The 18,864-nt window shown below is 42.4% G+C and overlaps 1 protein-coding gene across 2 annotated transcripts; it reads left to right on the top strand.

Moving 5' to 3' along the window:
- The first annotated feature begins 1,942 nt into the window (after positions 1-1,942).
- tpp2 (tripeptidyl peptidase 2) lies at positions 1,943-17,887 on the top strand. 2 transcript variants are annotated; one of them, XM_072380763.1, is made up of 29 exons: positions 1,943-2,178; positions 3,530-3,658; positions 3,808-3,903; positions 4,049-4,153; positions 4,236-4,360; positions 4,482-4,645; positions 4,812-4,966; positions 5,057-5,133; positions 5,226-5,353; positions 5,464-5,712; positions 5,792-5,907; positions 5,995-6,166; positions 6,258-6,415; positions 6,502-6,578; positions 6,662-6,768; positions 7,159-7,313; positions 7,420-7,536; positions 7,626-7,726; positions 7,812-7,908; positions 8,008-8,145; positions 8,259-8,503; positions 9,899-9,977; positions 12,045-12,083; positions 12,465-12,616; positions 12,716-12,812; positions 12,897-13,027; positions 13,203-13,446; positions 14,718-14,837; positions 14,953-17,887. In XM_072380763.1, the coding sequence occupies exons 1-29, from the start codon at positions 2,014-2,016 to the stop codon at positions 15,040-15,042; spliced, it is 3,828 nt and encodes a 1,275-aa protein (XP_072236864.1). In that variant the 5' UTR covers positions 1,943-2,013; the 3' UTR covers positions 15,043-17,887. The 2 variants fall into 2 exon arrangements, with proteins under 2 accessions (XP_072236864.1, XP_072236865.1); XM_072380764.1 differs by lacking the exon at positions 12,045-12,083.
- The last annotated feature ends 977 nt before the right edge of the window (positions 17,888-18,864 follow it).

The following is an 18,864-nucleotide window of genomic DNA, read 5'->3' as shown; positions in this document are numbered from 1 at the left end:
TCATTAAAATAATGAAAAATATGCATTAGAAAAAAAAAAAATCAAAACTCATGCTATAGTGCGACTATGAAACATGTTGTGCTTGTTAAAGCAGCAACACCTCAAATGCTGGATGTTTGCAAGAGGACTTGGTTTGATTGATCTGCTTGAAAGAAGATCCCAGTGTCGTTGGTTTAGTGTCCCACTGTGGTGCAAATTACACTTAGTTTGAACTGGAGCAGGAGAACTGCCAAACTGCACAATCCATGACTTTGGTTTAGAATAGTCAACCCCGAATAGCACCGACCAGGTTAAGCAACAGCACCACCAAGTGTCCATAAACACTGAGGACTAGAAATATTCGGTTACTTAAAACAGTCAGACATTTGATCACTTTCAATATTCCAGCTGTCTACCAAAACTTATCAAAGTGACTTTGATATGACGCTCACTTCAGTTGTTTGTTTGTGTTTCTTTCTGCCCGAAGTTTTTATCTATGCCAGGCGAATTTCAGGTGGATCAGGTGTGGAGCAAATGAGGGACTCAGCCATTTTCTATCAATATCACTTCTTCACCTTTAAAAACATTTAGATTGCTTTCACCGCACGTTTCAGGTCCACCTGTATTGTGAATGAGTGTCCAATCATCTTCCCTGCACCTTGGCAGACAGTATACGTCATTACACCTCAGAATTCATGCAGCTACTTGTGTGTGCTATCACATAATCAAGAAAGACGGGAAGCCCAGCACAAATGGAAGCCAGGCATGCCTTCAAGCCACCTGCATGTGTGATTGTAAGTGATGTGAATGCTCTGATTCTTTTCTTTATTCATTCTTTTTTTTTTTTTACATCATTCTGGTTCATTCTAATATTGGTTTAACACGTACATAAATTCATTTGATGGTCTTATTAGTCTTGTTAAAGATGTTCATTCTGAAGAGCGCCTTTCGCTGGATGTTGTGAGGGAGTTTTTCTCCACTACATTAAAAGGAATCTGCCAGTATTGCTTTCCTGGGTCGTTCGGACATTTTAATCTTGGCAAAGTATTCGGTGCATTCTTTTTGCTCTCAGAATGCACCAAACTGTCGATTTGCACATCCCTAACATATCAATAAGCACGTTTATATGGCTGTAGAAAACATGACATGACAATTTATTGTGTTAGTCTGTTCAAAACCAGACTTTTAGAACTGCATGAAAACACGTCAGTCCGACCCCAAATCATGCAAAACTGAGCTTCTCCAAATTCGACTAAGACACTCAGATAAGATGCTTGTGCTTAATCTACCCTCACTCTCCCCATGTGTAAGCTCACCTAGAGCCAAATATTTCCAAATCTATCTATAACAGTGCACCAAACCCAAGATTTACAGGCCCTGTGTATCTGTACACTAACTTACCTGAGTATGCAAAGAATAAAATAACCCTGTTTAAAACAAAAATGACAAAAAGTGTAATTGTTCCTCTCCTCAAACGTAAATAGAGTGAGGAAGTTGACTATTTGCATACTGGAAATCTTACAGTCATTCAAGCAGGTGAAATGATGACTGTGGCTTTGATTATGTGAAATGCAGGGTGGGCTTCCTGATCTCAACCACTACTAATTGCATTCTGGAATGATTTTCCAGGCTGATAATTAGTTTTTGCTGTTCAGAGACAGCACTAAGGGCACAGGAGTAATTAGTAGTACACCATGCAAATTGGTAGTTAAACCTTCACATTCTCCCTGGCCCAAAATCAGTAGCTTTATTCACCCAATGGTCTGTTGCTGAGATGATATCCCATATTCAATTCAGTCAAATTTGAATATTCTTCCAGAAATGACTCGTGCAAAGATAAAACACAACTGATGTGACAGTATAAGTATGACAGTATTTAAAGTCGTTTTGGTGTCTTGAGGTCACACGAGATGTGGCTGATCAGAGAACAGCAGGCACTGTGCCTTTAATCAGCTCTCCTCCCCGTCCCTCATACCGTGTTGCTCTCTGTCTTCCCCATTTCGCTGCTTTGTTTTCATTTACCCTCCTTTGATCATGGCTGCTCATTCTACCGAAGAACCGTTCCCCTTCCACGGGCTGCTCCCAAAGAAAGAAACCGGGGCCGCCTCTTACCTCACCAGGTTCCCCGAGTATGACGGGCGAGGAGTGCTCATTGCTGTCCTCGACACCGGCGTGGATCCCGGGGCCCCCGGCATGCAGGTACATCAGACCGGCTGCCTCGTGTTAGCTGCCACCTAGCTAGTGGAAGCTAGGAGAAGCTAAAGGCCCACTTAATTTGAACACAGTCACCCATAGGAGCACATATCCAGCCCGTCAGCTGCGGTAGATAACACTGTAACTGTGGCAGTAAGCACCATAGCGTTTATGACAACCCAACCAATACGAAGCCGTTAATAGCAAATATTTTGTCAAATTGCGTTTCAATGTTACACATGCGGACAGTAAACTAACATTTATAAGTTGTCATTCATGCTAGCAAGGAAGCTAATGGCTTAATTTGTCCGTTGAGCTTTCCTTCAGCGTGTTCAGTGAGTCGTGTTAGTGAGAGTTAAATACGGTTTCATGGTTGCGAGTACAAGTAGCATAAAAAAGATAACCTATTACGAATTAACTTCAAGGTAATTGAACCTTAAACACATGTTAGCTGCTAAATCACGTTGAAATAAACCAATTTTGTCAAATTCTCCAAAGTCTTACAATAATGAGAAATAAGTCACTTTATTGAGTTTCCACTCAGTTAGTGAGAATCTATTAGTCTCTTCTGGCTTCCGAAGGACATTTTAATGTCTATTTTATTTATGTACGACGAGTTTACCCAAAGTGCTGGACAGTGAAATTAAACCAAGAGCAGGAAATTAACATTCAATTAAAACGCAGCAGAGGAAAATGGATGAAATCATTGAAATAATCAAAAAGACCAAAACTAGTTTTAAAAAAAAAAGACATTCCAGTTAAAACATAGTGAGTAAAATCAAGGTGTCGGTCTCTGATTTAAAATCGTGATAGCTCTACTGTCTAACAAAATAGGTGATGTGCAGGTATTTAAAATATACATACCCTTGAAATAACCAAGACTGATAACCAATTTTAATTTTTTTCCCCCTCTCTTTAGTCAGTTGTTCGCATTGTTGGGAAATGGCGAGCATTCCTAAAAAGAAGGTGAACTTACAGATAAACAAGCCCCAAGCTGCTCACAATAAGCAGAAAGGGCAGCTGTTGAATAAAGTCATTTAGGGAGCCATGCTGCCCTAAATAGTTTAATAAGAGCCTACCCTTTCTGTGTACATGGTTTAGTTGGCATCCTTTCATTCTAAATTAGGACCAGCCATTTATTTATAATCCTGTCACCTAGCTTAAGTCATGCTTTAAAGGAAAGAGAATCTGATTCCTTCATTCCATCATTGTGAGTAAACAAATCCAAACGAAGGGGGACATAGATCCTGCAAGACACTAGAAGCTTGTTTGTTCTTTCAGTTGGTCTGCATGTCACTCAGACACCAACTTCCCATCTAAATGCCCTGATTAATAGCTATTTGTGCTGTTTCCTTAGGTCACAACAGAGGGGAAGCCAAAGATCGTTGACATCATCGATACAACAGGCAGCGGTGACGTGAACATGACCACAGTGGTTGAACCTAAAGACGGGACAATCATCGGCCTCTCTGGTAGAACACTTAAGGTTGGCACGCCTTCTTGTATCAACATTTGTTGAAAATAAACGTATAACAGCTGTCACCATGGCAATTCTTCATTTTGTGTACCGTCCTACATCTGAAGTCATTTGATGGTGATCCTGTGTCTCTTGCCTTGTCTTTTTATGTCTTCCAGATCCCTCCTGCCTGGGTCAATCCATCAGGGAAGTATCGCATTGGAGTTAAAAATGGCTACGAGTTCTTCCCTAAGGCTCTTAAAGAAAGAATACAGGTAGGAAGATGGGACATTATTACTGTACTAGTTCTGTACTAGTTTTTTCCAGAATTCTGAAGATAAAATGACGGGAATAGAAAAACTTTGGGCTTACCGTCTTCTTTTGATTTCTTTAAAATGCTTTTGCACTTTTGTCTCCTAGAAAGAGCGAAAGGAGAAGATGTGGGATCCACCACACAGAGCAGCACTTGCTGAAGTTAGTCGCAAGACCGAAGAGTTTGACCTCACTCATCCAACACCCTCGCAGGTCAGACCTACAGACCTGACTTCTTAGTGGAATCATCAGTCTGTGCTTCACACGCATCCTTCATCTTACTTCCTCTGTCCAGATTGAGAAGTTGCAGAAAGAAGAGCTGCAGAGTCAGTCGGAGTTGCTGACATCACTGGAAAAGAAGTACAGCGATCCTGGTCCTGTGTATGACTGTGTTCTCTGGCATGATGGCGTCACATGGAAGTAAGCAATATTTCTTTCTTTTTTCTTTCTTTTTTTTTGCCCTCTCCTCTTTATCGTCTCCGACTATTAGCCATTACCCTATGTATGATTCCTTTTTTCTCTGCCTGTTTGCTCTTGTCAGGGCTGTAGTGGACACATCCGAGTGTGGAGAACTGTCCGAATGCACTGTGCTGAGCTCATACAAAGAAAAACAAGAGTATGCCACATTAGGAAATGCTGAAATGCTTAACTACTCTGTTAATATATATGACGAGGGCAACACACTCTGCGTTGTTACCAGTGGAGGTAAGTTATCCTAAAGCAGGAAATGAGAAGCCTTCAGATCTTTCAGTCTGTTAACACAAACAATTGCAAAGCGTAAAATCCACAGCAAATTTGGCAGTTTAGTCTGCGTAATGTTTTAAAGTCCAAAGTGTAATCTCCCATCTAACGTCCTTGTGTGCTACTAAAGGGGCTCATGGGACACATGTGGCAAGCATTGCAGCAGGTTACTTCCCAGAGGAACCAGAACGTAACGGTGTGGCCCCCGGAGCCCAAATTCTAGCTCTTAAGATTGGAGACACTCGCCTCAGCACCATGGAAACGGGCACCGGACTCATCCGTGCGGTATACCCCTTAAAGACTCCATCTAACGTATATTAACTGTCTGGGTTTTTTTGCACCAGTTTATTCTTTGTATCTCTCTCTCACTGGAAGATGATTGAAGTAATCAACTACAAGTGTGACCTGGTTAACTATAGCTATGGGGAAGCAACCCACTGGCCTAATTCAGGGTAAGTATTGTACGGGGTGTGTCTGATTATACTGGCTCTGTTATTCCTTTTTGAAAACTTGTACTGATTGTAGTTGACAATTTGACTTTCAGGAGGATTTGTGAGGTGATCACAGAAGCCGTGCAGAAGCACAACGTGATTTTTGTGTCAAGCGCAGGAAACAACGGCCCCTGCCTTTCTACTGTTGGCTGCCCTGGAGGAACCACCAGCAGTGTCATTGGTACAAAAATCTGTTTTTTGTTTCGTCATAAACACACTGGGATCAGGAAGGGTGAGCGAATATTACCGTGTTTATGTGAAGCCTTAATTTCTGTTTCCTTCTCTCCGTAGGTGTCGGAGCATATGTGACTCCAGACATGATGGTTGCTGAGTATTCCTTAAGAGAGAAGTTGCCTCCCAACCAGTACACCTGGTCCTCCAGGGGCCCCAGCATTGACGGGGCCCTGGGGGTTAGTATCAGTGCCCCTGGTGGTGCCATTGCATCTGTGCCCAACTGGACCCTTCGTGGTACCCAGCTGATGAACGGCACATCCATGTCATCCCCTAATGCCTGTGGAGGCATCGCGCTCGTCCTCTCAGGTATGTGCTCCAGCAGGGACCGTTACTTGCTCAGGGACTATGGAATGTATTGAATATGTGTGTCTTTTGTGTGAAAAAGGACTAAAGCAGAACGGGATCTGTACTTCTGTTCCCGCCGTGAGGAGAGCGCTGGAAAACACGGCTATGAAGGTTGATGACATTGAGGTGTTTGCACAGGGACATGGAATAATCCAGGTATCCTGACTCTACTGCTGTCGGGGATTGATTTCCTTTTCTATGTCTAATATCAGAATTAGTAATATTCCATCTTCTTACTCTCAGGTAGACAAGGCATTAGACTACCTCACTCAGCACGCCTCTTTACCCACAAGTCACCTGGGCTTCTCAGTAAGTGTGGGATCACAGAGAGGCATCTACCTCAGGAACCCAGCCCAGGTTCTTGCACCTTCGGATCACGGAGTAGGAATTGAACCAATCTTCCCAGAGAACACAGGTGCCCGGAAGTATAACCATACAATTCATTAGTATTTTCGTCTTTTTTCTTTTCTTTTTTAAATATCCACTTTCTCCTTCATTTGTCACAGACAACTCTGAGCGAATCTCCTTGCAGCTGCACTTGGCGCTCACATGTGCCGCCCCGTGGGTCCAGTGCCCTTCCCACCTGGAGCTCATGAACCAGTGTCGTCACGTCAACGTCCGCATCGATCCTGTGGGACTGAGAGAGGGTGTGCACTACACAGAGGTGGGGGCAAGGCGGAGAGAGGATGAGGAGGGTGAAGATGGCGATCATATTTCTGTGTGGATTCATGTCCTGCGACTGTCTTTCAGGTGTGCGGTTATGATACAGCAGCACCCACCTGCGGCCCCCTGTTCAGAGTTCCAATAACAGTTATTATCCCAGTCAAGTAAGTGTCCACGCGGTATGAGCTCCCCCTCCTCAAAGAGGGTTGTTTGTGTGTCTGACGGTTCTTTCTTTCCTCTTCCACAGAGTGACAGACAGTCGTAATCAGGAGGTGCGTTTCCCAGACGTTCACTTCAGACCGGGACAGATCCGACGCCATTTCATCACGGTTCCTCAGGGAGCTTCCTGGGCAGGTTAGTGTGTCTGTGTGATGAGGGCAGCGCTTTGGGGTGTGACTGCGATTTTTCTTCATGATTTCTATTCATGAACATTCATCGTTGGTGTCATTCAGAATTGATGTGTGAAGAAAAAATATTTTCCACATACACAAACCTCTGTATGTAATACAGAGCAAGTTTATCAGCGAGTGCAGAATATTCCTCTGGCCTCAGTGCCTGAGAGTCTTTGGAATTGGCAAAAACTTTGCATATCTTGGGGAGGATGGATGAATAGATACTTTATAAAAATTCAAAGCATTTGCATCTTTGACTTTTTCCTTTCCCTCCTACGCTTTATGGTTTCACCTCTTGCTTTATCACCATCATTTACATACATTTTTTCCCCCCCTTGTCCCTGTTCGACAGAGATCACGCTGACTTCTCATTCAGGAGACGTGTCGTCAAAGTTTGTTCTTCATGCGGTGCACCTGGTCAAACAGAAAGCCTACAGAGCTAACGAATTCTACAAGTTCTCCTCGCTATTAGAAAAAGGCTCACTAACCGAGGCTTTCCCTGTTCTGGTAAATTTATTATGTGAATGAAGTTGACTTGATTGACTGCTCCTGTGTTGTCCCGAAAATATACCAGAGTCAGCAAAAATGTTTTGTTTTTTTTTCTCTTCTCCAGTCGGGTAGAGTCGTAGAGTTTTGCATAGCACGCTGGTGGGCAAGCCTCGGTGATGTCACGGTGGACTACAGCATCTCGTTCCATGGACTGAGCGTCTCTCCCTCTCCTCTGCACATTGTAAGAACAGAGCAGACGCAGTTCATTAATATCAAAAAGCAAGATGCTCCCCTTTCTGTCGCGTCTGACTTTAATTTGTCTCGGCACAGCACGCATCAGAGGGAGTGACGAGTTTTGATGTGTCATCGCCTCTACGCTATGAAGAGGTGTCTCCTACTATCACCCTCAAGTCATGGGTTCAGCCTCTAAGGTGAGCGCAGACTTACACGCACTCGCATTGTTCTTCAACTGGAGTGCAGTTCCTTGCTTGATTCATCTTGTGTTTTCTCTCGTAGACCCTTGAGTTCAAAGATAAAAGCCTTGGGAGCGCGGGATGTTCTGCCTAATAACAGGCAACTCTATGAGATTGTCCTCACCTACAGCTTTCACCAGGTAATACCAAAAAAAAAAAAAACCCATGCACATCAGAACAGGATTTACAGGATTTATTTGAGTTTTTTTCTTTGTGTAAAACATTTGCTCTGTCCTCAGCCTAAGAGTGGAGAGGTTACACCCAGCTGCCCGATGCTGTGCGAACTGCTGTATGAGTCTGAGTTTGACAGTCAGCTGTGGATGCTGTTTGATCAGAATAAGAGGCCGCTGGGCTCAGGGGACGCCTACCCACACCAGGTGCGCTTAGTCACATGAGAAAGCTGCCCTGATGGTTACTAACGAGCGTAAGAAATGTTGCCAGTGTTCATGTTTTCAGCTGACACGTCTCTCGGCCTGTTTTGCTTCTCCAGTATTCTCTGAAGCTGGAGAAGGGGGATTACACTTTGCGTCTGCAGGTCCGCCATGAGCAGTCCAGTGAGCTGGAGCGTCTAAAGGATCTGCCATTTGTTGTTTCCCATCGTCTGTCCACCACCCTCAGTCTGGATGTCTACGAGACACACCGCGCCGCCCTCATGGTCAAGAAGAAGGCAAACTCTGTCACCTTGTGCCCCGGTGCCACGCAGCCTTTTTACATCACCGGCCTGCCAGACGACAAGTGAGTCAAACTGCCGAGAGGCTTTTCTTTTGTTATGGACAATTATACAGTACAGAGTAGAGCCCTGTGCAGGACTGTTTTCTTCATCCCGCTCCCGCTAAATTTCTGACCATTACCGCCTGCACCCGCATCGTGTGTGTTACACTCCCGCAAAACTTTGAGAATTTATGCCCGCACAATAATAGAAATGCATTGATTTTGTGTCTTCTCCCGTCCCGCAGGAGAAAACACATAATTTTATAGGCTATTAATAAAGAGATTCACGGACAATTGAGAAACTTCTCCAAATGTCAGACTTGCCTTGCTTTGTCTTTGTGCTGTAAAGACCTTCTTTGAGCTTCCTTTCCACATCATTTATTGACATCCTGTTGCTAGGATACATCCCAACAGTGTTGTCAGGTGGGAAATGTAGTATTATTGTACCAGAGACGTAAAATGATCGTATTTTGAGGGAAATTATCATACACCCGTCATAACCAAAATAACAAGTCTGTTGATGCGCTATAGTCACTCTAGTGTTGAATAGCGTCTAACAGGCACTCACGGCTTTACATCGGCAGCCCCACAGTTGCGTTAGGATAAATGTCCCCAGTAAATAATGACGAGTGGGAACTAATGAGCCAAATCATGAGGCCTGGAGGCCACCTACTGTTAGGAACTTCTGAGGCAAACGCATGCACGTCACTCGTAGCTCGCATAGAAAAGCACGATTGGCTTGAAACTTGTCACATGGAAATGCCTTCAGGGTTCACAAAAAAATCCGACAGACAGTTGCGACAGGCTGATTACAACCGATTACAACCACACATTCACAGAATGGTCAAATGATCATATATCTGGCCTTTTTTGGGATTATTGATCGTACATCGTACACAGGGCAAAATGATCATACAAATACAATAATTATCATACACGTGACCTGGCAACACTGCATCCCGATCCCGCAGTGTTTTTTTTGTTTTTGTTTTTTTTAGCCGCCCGCAGCAAAGTTCATACCGCCCGCTCCTGCGAGATTTAAGTTGGGTCCCGCGGGACCCAATCCCAATGCAGCCCTCTAGTACAGAGCTGCCTTGTTTGAAGAAGTGTGTTTAATGTGGACTGCAGCATATTCTTTAGATCCACTCAGACACTAATCATCTTCAGGAGATATATGAAATTTACTTTTGAGACAACAGTTGGGTGCACATTAAACAGGAGAACATTAGATTACTGATCTTATTTAAGGTAAAGCCAAATTCGGACTGGGAATGAGTGATGTTTACTTCCTTGGTACACCCTGTTGTGACTTGAACACCAAACATTCCAGTGAAGCTCAGTATTAACATTAACAATATCAAGTTTGTTACATCTTTCTCTTTATTCTGTGTCGCTGTCTTTCTTCTTTCACTGCTTTAGGATCCCTAAGGGCACAAGTCCAGGCTGCTATCTTTCAGGCTCCCTTGTCGTACCCAAGAGCGAGTATGGCAAGAAAGCTGTGAGTGGATCCGTCCGTTAATCTTTATAGCTGGAAGCTGTGGTCAGTCCTGTTCCTCAAGACCCCAAAGTCATGCTGGTTTTCACTTTTTTGGAATAATCAGGGAGTTTAAGACATTGCCAAGAGAATGGAAAGCAAACCACAGGATAAGGTTACTACGTTCAACCTGCCTGACCACTTTAATAACGTTGAAGTGACTCATTAAGAATGTGATGCCAGAAGTACCAGGGGTCCTCAGGATTAGAACAGACAAGAACTTGGCTGCTATTTGATGTGTCCTTCAAACCAAAGGGGATCTGGTTGTTTTCTTTTGGTTATTACATGTCATATTTTTCTTTCTTACTCTTTTCCTTTGTCCATGCCTCTGTTTCAGTCTAAAAGAAAAAACGGCTTCACGTTGTGATTGCGAGTTTTTCACTCTTCCAATCGTGTTGTTTATTGGGGTCAGATAAAGTTCCGTTTACACCTGAGGTTTACATGCATCTTTGTCGATCCGATTAGTGGGTGGTTTAAGTACAGTGCAGTACTGACATGGACTCATTACAGTTAGCACATTTACATGTAACTGAAAATGAAATTATTGCTGGTCTGACCAAAAACAGACTTTTAAAATGCATGCCACCATCTTAAATGGACTGAAATCGTAAGAAATAAAGGTTCTCAAAAGCAGACCAGGACACCCATGTTAAGTCCTGTGTCAACACACAATCCCCTAAAGCATTTCCAGGCTGTTGCTTTGCTAAAATTCAGATTTTACTGCTGCTGCATCATTTGACAAAATCGTTCTTCGAGTCATTTGAGGACAATGTCTGTACAGTGAATTCAGCTCCACTTTAATATTTGATAATCTCCCACAGAGGGAGTTAGAAGCAGCAGAATATCTTTACTCACACAGTGTCGACATTCTTGATCAATAATGATTTCATGCGCGTAAACAGTTAAAGTTACTAGGACAGTGGTCCAGATGAATCGAACTGTAACGGCACTGAGTGAGGAGAAACATCTGTGAGTGCAGCTCTGGTTCCATGTTGGACTCCACAGAGGTCCATTTTACTCATTGTAGAGAAGTTTAAAGCAGAGCTGCATTGTTTTTGTTGTTGTTTTTTTAGCATCCGGTATGTTTCTAGCTCAGTTAGGTTTGGTTTGGTGTGTTTAGACTCAAAAACACGTGTTTCAATCTAAACTAACATAACACGGATTGTTTTTGTAGTTCTACAAATGTATTATTTAAGCTTCATGCAGCGTGGAATGCACAGGCATGTAAAGTTCATCCACTACGCTAAACAGCCAATCAGCCTGAACACACTCAGATGTTCAGTAAACGCTGCTGACGTTTGATTTATAAGGGCCAAGAAAGCCGGAGGTGCATGTTAATGGCCGGTGTGAACAGGTATTTGTTTGCTAACACGATCATGTTGGAACAATCCCCTTCTTTTCACTGTTGGCTTTTGGGCTCAGAATCCGGGGATGTATTTATTGAGAAGAATGAAACAAACGTGTAAGCTTAGACGTTTGAAATACTGCGTTCTCTCTGACGAGCCGAGACCTGCTGCAAATAACTTAAAAGTTTAAACATTTGCTGTTTCTTTTGGGACCAAATGAACGTCTCCTTGGCTTAAACGAGCAATACATCAGTTAATATCCCACAAAGAGTTTTTCTCCTGTATTTTCTGTTTTCATATCATCATTCGCATCTCTGTTTTGTTCCTACTGTGCCTGTGGCTTTACTCGGTGGCTCCAATGTAAAAGGCTGAAATTGTTTTCAGATCGATACGTTTTAAGTAATCGACACTTGACTGAAGACTTGCGAATGTTTTCGCTTCAAATATCCACAATGAATCCAGTGTGTTTTCTATACTAAAAGTATATCTGTAAAACGGTTCAGATTTGTTATATGTAACAAAGAAGTAACAACTACATCCATTTTCTTTTCCCTCTGTATGTGTTGAATAAATAGCAGGTAAGTGGTTGGAGTCTGTGAATGAGGATGAAAGATGAAATGAAGAGAGAGTCCTTTTTTGGTGTTTGTGTTGTCTCTACCTTACTGTGTGTTATTCTGACCACCAGGGGCAGGCCTCTGCAAAACGGCAAAGAAAATTTAAAAAGGTACTGGATGAGCTAGAAACACTGAACAACAGAGCGTCCACTGCTCTCCTACCCTCAGAAAGTGGCTCATGATTTACTTTGATACATCTGCATTAATCACGTCAAGGCATGCCAACACGTCTGTACTGAAATATGAAACGGTGGAGTCAAATAATGACAATAAGTGTGGTGGTCAGTACAATTGTTAACAATAGCTACTTTAAACTTTTATAACTGGGTAATAAACAGCATTTTCCACCTCTGATTGGAGGAGCAACAAACAGGATGTTTTTGCCTTAGGAGATGACATTTGTAGGAGGAGAGTAAGAGTTTGGGATGCTGAATTCTGAGTTTGTTTTGAGCTCCGCTTGTTTTTTTGTTTTTTTTTATGTGTCCATTTAGGATATTGTTGCGGTCATTTACCACTTAATACCTGCTCCCAACAAATCAAAGAATGGCGGGAAGGACAAGGACAAGGAAGGAGACAAAGAGAAAGACGTGAAGGATGAGTTTGCGGAGGCCATGAGAGATTTGAAGATTCAGTGGATGACAAAGTGAGCTCAGTTTCTTCTTTGTTTGGATCAGTAGCACGTTGCTAGTTTTGCCTTTTTGCCAAATTTCTCACTAAACCATCCATTGTCTTGGCTGCTCAGGTTGGACTCCAGTTCCATTTATGATGAGCTGATTGAAAACTACTCAGATTACCTTCCTCTGCATGTGCAAAGACTGCATCAGCTGGACTCAGAAAAGGTAATGGTGCACACCACCAGCAAAGAGGCTCTGTCTGTTCACCCATCTGTACTCACAGCTTTGTCTTTCCTCGCTCATGTTAAGGAGCGTGTAAAACGTCTCAGGGAGGTGGTGTCTGCAGCGGACATCGTCATCTCCCAAGTCGATCAAACAGCCTTGGCTGTTTACCTCACCATGAAGACAGACCCTCGCCCGGATGCCGCATCTATCAAGACGTGAGTAACACTCGAGAAAAGCTTGAATTGTAGAAACGGGCTTGTTTATGAGGGATTCTTTCACGTTTAGTGAAACATGAACCGCTGAATCAAACTTGGATAGGATGTCCCTCAGACTCTGAATCATCGATTCGGCTGCAGTCCTTTATAAAACCAGACACCCTCTGTTTTTCAGGGACATGGAGAAGCAGAAGTCGTCTCTGCTGGATGCTCTGTGTAGGAAAGGATGCGCTCTGGCTGACCAGCTTCTGGTGCCCTCAGCGGCGCAGGACGGCGCCGTCGCTACGGGACAAGTAGCATCAGAGGAAGCTGTGGAGCTGGTGGCCAGCAGTTCTGATGACAGCCTGCAGAATGTGGCCAAGGTCCTCGCAGATGGCTTTTGGGAGGTGCAGAAGTGGGCGGAGCTAACGGACTCCAAGGTGAGGAAGGTCACAGCAAGTGTTCTGAGGGGAATACATTTCCTGTGTGAAATTAGAATAAAGGGAGGATGTTTTTGTTTTTCCTTTAGTTTTCCAGCTTACATCCCGTTATGTCTGTTGGAGTATGCAGCTTTTTTTAAAGTTTTTTTTTTAAGGCCAGTGGGGAGGTTTTAAACAAACATTCTTTGCAAACGAGTAACACGATTTTTCACCTGTACTTCTTGGTTCTTCATCCATAGTTTTACTCTTTATGATGAATTTTGTTTCTGGTTTCTCTTAGCTCGAGCTAACTTTCACACAATCAGCATTCAGCCCACTTATAGAATCAACTCTGTAGGCTACATGCTGTTTTTGGAAGACTTTGATTCAATACCCAAAATCCATCACTCTGCATAGGCAGAGGTTGACGCATACTACTGGTGCAACGGATCATCATTGATCCGTGATCCGTTTGGATCAATATCTTCGGTTCGGCACGAACGTGATCCGCGGATTGATTTATAAAAAAAATGTTCAGTCCACTCACAGTGTGGTCATGGCGAGCAGAGGAACGGAGGAGCTTCAACGCTCCGCGTCATTTAAGTCCCCTTTATGGGGAAAAGAGGTTAGTGGATCAAACCGTGACGGTGTGTAGGCACTGTGGCACAAGAAAGTCAAATGACAGTGAAAACACATCAAGCATGGCAACATCACCCCGGTGTTTCACTGACAGGAGTGAAAACGAAGGCTGCTCAACAACCGCTTATCACCGCGGCAATTATGCAGCCCCTTGTTGCACAATCTGAACGGGCTAAAGCCATCACAGACGCTATGGGTGTGTTTATAGGTGCAGACATGAGGCCAAATTCGGTTGCACTTTAAGTTGTTTTTCATAAATTATGTTAAAAAGAAGATAATATGCCTTGTGCACATTAAGATATATTGAATATATTTATAAATGATATATTTTTAATAATTTAAAAGTGTTAATAAACAAAAAGACCAAACTTATGTTTGTCTTTTTTTTTTCCCGATCCGATCCGTGAGTTTTTTGATCCGTTGCACCCCTAACGCATGCTGATATTTCCTGGTGAGAGGCTAAACTGCTCATGTTCATGGTAATGAAGGAGTTTGTGACAGAAGGACCGCAGTCTCTGAATGTTGTAGCTAAAACATATGCTCTGGTTTCTTTCCTGGGAATGTGAATGTGGATGTTCCGTATTCTGCAATAGAGCCTTCTGTCACCCCAGTTAGCCTAACATACTCTGTCCTCTTGCCTTTCCACTGTTAAGGTTTTGATGTTTTCATACAAACACGCTCTGGTGAACAAAATGTATGGCCGAGCCTTAAAATATGCCTCTAAGATGGTTGAGGAGAAGCCCAGCAAAGAGAACATGAAGAACTGCATCCAGGTATGGGGGCGGAGATGGATGATATCTGCTCACCATAAGATGTTTTGTAGAAGTTTCTCTCCAAACTTGTGTTCGTGCTATCAGCTGAAATCACCTCCCGGGTCTTGTTTTTCAGCTCATGCGTCACCTCGGATGGGCCCACTGCGCCACCTTCAGTGAGAACTGGCTCCCTGTCATGTACCCTGCAGACTACGCACCGTTCTAGGCACAAACACACATTTAACTTTGGCATCCTGTCCCTCAGGGTCACATGGTATGTGCATCAGACCAACCAGCTGCCTCCTGGGATTTTATGTTTGTTTTGTAAAAGCAAATGTGGGGGATCGCTAAAATAAAGGATAACACCAAGTGTGGATGATTTTAGGCAGGCAAAACCTTATGAGCCAAGGGACTGTGTTCATCCTCCGATGAAGCCTGTCGAACTAAAGGTTACCTTTTGAATAGCTCACTGCCTCCGCTGTTCATTTGTATTCATTTAGAAAATGTAACAAAGTGGAAAGCATCTTGTATATGATACAGTTGCTTATTAATGTCTTTTAGTGTTGTCCTTTATTTTGTTGTCATCTACAGATTTTGAGGCTTGAACATCCTCCCATACTCAGCTGTCCAGACTCCATATTATATGACTAACCTCGTTTTCTTGTGTAAATGCTGTAAATAAGGTCAGTGTGGACTCCAGGGATGCATCCCAAGTCTTTAAAGAGTAACTGTGACCCCAAACAGAGCTTGAACTGGCTGTTCTTATATTATCTGTTCTTTGCTCCTGCGTAACAATCAGACATAGGATGGCGCCCAGAGCCTGCCTAATTTATCATTTAAAAAAAAAAAAGGGAGGCTTGTACAGAACTTAACCCATTTGTTTTTCTTTTCTTTCTTTTTTTATTGTTCCTGCCAGTTTGAGTCGACAAAGTCTTTGTTTAGTCCCGTCTGTTTCGGACCACAAAACAGTGATGAGGTGCCTTTCTTCACGTACCTTACCTTTTCTGATGTGATGAAAACAGTGTGGGAGTCTTGACCGCAGGAAACTGCACAGTTTGTGGCACTCATCAGCACCCGGCAACCCCTGTGGTGTCAGGTGGGCTTTAAAAGCGCCCATCAGCGTGACGATGTGTCCGGGCACAGCACGCAGGCCGCCAGTAGCTCGTCAGAAGCTTACCCGCAGAGGTGTTGGCCGCCTGCTTCGTGCTGCAGATACCCGAGCGCCACGTTTGACAACCACCAACCAGACCTCAGTAACGTAACGATGCAGTCGTGGGCGGCAGTAGGATGTTCAGAGCAGATCTCACGTGAGGTGTTCACTCGGTGTTCAAACAGTTTCCTGTACACAGTGTCATAATGTACATACAAAATGTTAAGATGCAATAGTTATGTAATACAAATATTATTCTAACCTATGTATTTTGCATATATGCATGTCTTCTAGGATGTAAGGAAAACTAGTTTTATGTGAAATTTGAAAGATTTTTAACCTGAGACATGGTTCTGACAGTATCCACAGTTTTTGTTTTCAATAGCGTGTTTGTGAATGACTTCACGTGTACTTGTAATGAGCATATCTTACGGACATGAACATTTCTTTATAGAGACATTATCCATTTAGAGGGGTGTTTTTATATCTCACTTGTCTGAAAGGTCCACACCAGTGTTTCATTTCATTTGATCGACGAGATTTACATTTAACTGATTTTTTTTCATTTGTGAGATTGCATTTGTCTTTACAAGTAAATATACTTGCTGAAATTAGCTAGGAAGGTTTCTAGCTACTCACCCTCAGATTTTTGTCAGCCAAAAAGATCATTTCAAACTTGATGCGGTTTTTCAGTGGAGCAGATAGTAAGAGCTACTGCAGAAACGGTCTATAGATGCCTTTTAAAGAGGCTCTGATGTGTAGAATTGGTGATGATCCAGCTGGAGCATGTTTTAAAGTATTATACACAAGTGAATGGCAAAAGAAATGCCTCTAAATACGCTAAATCATACGGCATGCTTTTGAAAATCATCGGCAACAAAATGTGAATATGTTTTCTAATTTTTCTTTTTGTCTTAAAACTTTCAAACACTGGTTTGGTCCTTTGAAATATCTCACCTGACGTGTAACAGATAAGGACGGCATAATCAGTTTTTATCCTTTTGTATTAGTGGTTCTCAACCTTTGTTTGAGATCTGTAAAACCAGGATGTGATTTACTTTCTGCTGTTTGGATCAGTTTAACCAAAGAATTATTTCCCATGTTAAGCTGGTTTGATTGTCAACAGAATCATGAAGGCAGAAGAACAGTGAATAGAGGAAGGATGTGGGTTTACTCTTTCAAATGATGAGCCACTGGTGGAGATGGCTAATGATTGGTTTCATCTTGCCACCATGTTGTTTAAAGCCCTCTCATGAGTGGGAGGCCTGAGAATGTAAAAGCTGCTGCTTTAGAGCCTCTACTCCTCTGGGGAGTAAAACAAAAAAAGCTTTCTGGGGGTTAATCGGAGGTCAGAGGTCCCTGCGATTCTGTTTTTAAGCTCTGGTGTCGCTTTCTTCAGCGGCCTCAGCACATTTCTCCTGATGTGCGCTGCAGTTTACTGGAATCATTTATGACACACTTTGTGCACATCTTCCTCTTTTTTTTTCTCCTCTTTGTTCATCTTCTCTTCTCCTTTGTGGTTTTGGTTCTTAGTTCAGACAGATATTGCGTTCAGGGCACAGCTTTCTACAGTACATGTTGCCAATGATAGTTTCTCCGAAAATGGCCTTAATTTTCACCACAGGACTTCACCGTCCACCTTCGACACCAAACAGACTGTCACTCTGCCGGTGTCAGGAAAGACTTCAGAAATGCTTATTGTGGATGTTGAGTGTTTATATATTTATAGCCATAAAAATCTAGTAAATGCTAATATTTTAAAGAATGTTGCAAGTTACGGTATGTTCTAAGATTTATTTTATAACCATCCTTCCTGGATGATGTGGGGAAAGAACTGAGCTTCTGTCACGCTATTTTAAGCTCACATGGAATTAAGTCACAAGCAAGAAAAATCACACTGAATAAAATTATTTGGAAGAAGGGAAGTCGTCACTGGTTGTCACTTGGAATGTGTGGCAGAGAACGTGTAAAAACACAGTGCACATGGACACATGTTATGCCCGGTCGAGGGGTAACCAAGGCACAACATGAACGTGAGCATCTTCCTCAGGTCCCAAGCAGCCTCAGAGTTTCAACTTGAAGGTTGATTTACAAGTTGTATGAAAAATATAAGGTCCACTTGGAGTTAAATGATCAGCTTCAGTAGACCAACGTGAAAATAGCAGCTTAATTGGATGTAATTCACTGCATTTTTTATTTTATTTATTCATAGGATAAACCCTTTGAGATGAACCATCTCATTTTTGAGGGGATCCTAGATTAAAAATAAAAAGCTAAATGGAGGAACAAGACAGATGCAGCAGTACATGCAAAACATATATGTTTGAAAATATATGTATATACATACAGATATAAATATAAAACAAGACAAAAAAAGAAAGAAATAAATTAAAAACAATCAAACAGATGCCCACACACCAGTCAGACCTTTCACACAATCACACAGAGCTCTCTAAAGATAAAAACAAATGTTCAATTGTAAAGTAACACAATATTGTAGCAAGCATTATAAAAATAATAGAAAGGAGTCAGAAACAACTACGTACATTTTGAAGATGACGAGCAAGGCTATTTTTAAACACATAAACAGAGGTTATGGAAGGCATCGAGGATGGAAGATTGTTCCAGTCAAAAGGTGCTTTGAATTTAAATGAAAATCTTCCAATTTCCTTTAAGATTCGAGGTACAACAAAAAAAAACACTTGTGTTGAATGTCTTAAAGAAGTGAAGGGAATTAAATATTTTTTTAAGTATTCTGAATAACTAAGATTAATACATTTAAATATTTCAGTTCTACACTGAGATCATTTACACGACATTTGAACATACAGTGGAAATAAGGTGCCCAGGAACCAAATTATTAAGGCACACACTGTGGAGCCTGATTGAAATATTTCA

The sequence above is a fragment of the Leuresthes tenuis genome, unplaced genomic scaffold, assembly GCF_036924035.1.
Source record: "Leuresthes tenuis unplaced genomic scaffold, fLeuTen1.0.hap1 SCAF_2, whole genome shotgun sequence".
Lineage (NCBI taxonomy): Eukaryota > Metazoa > Chordata > Actinopteri > Atheriniformes > Atherinopsidae > Leuresthes > Leuresthes tenuis.
The sequence above is the reverse complement of the archived record's forward strand: the minus strand, read 5'-3'. Positions and strand labels throughout refer to the sequence as shown.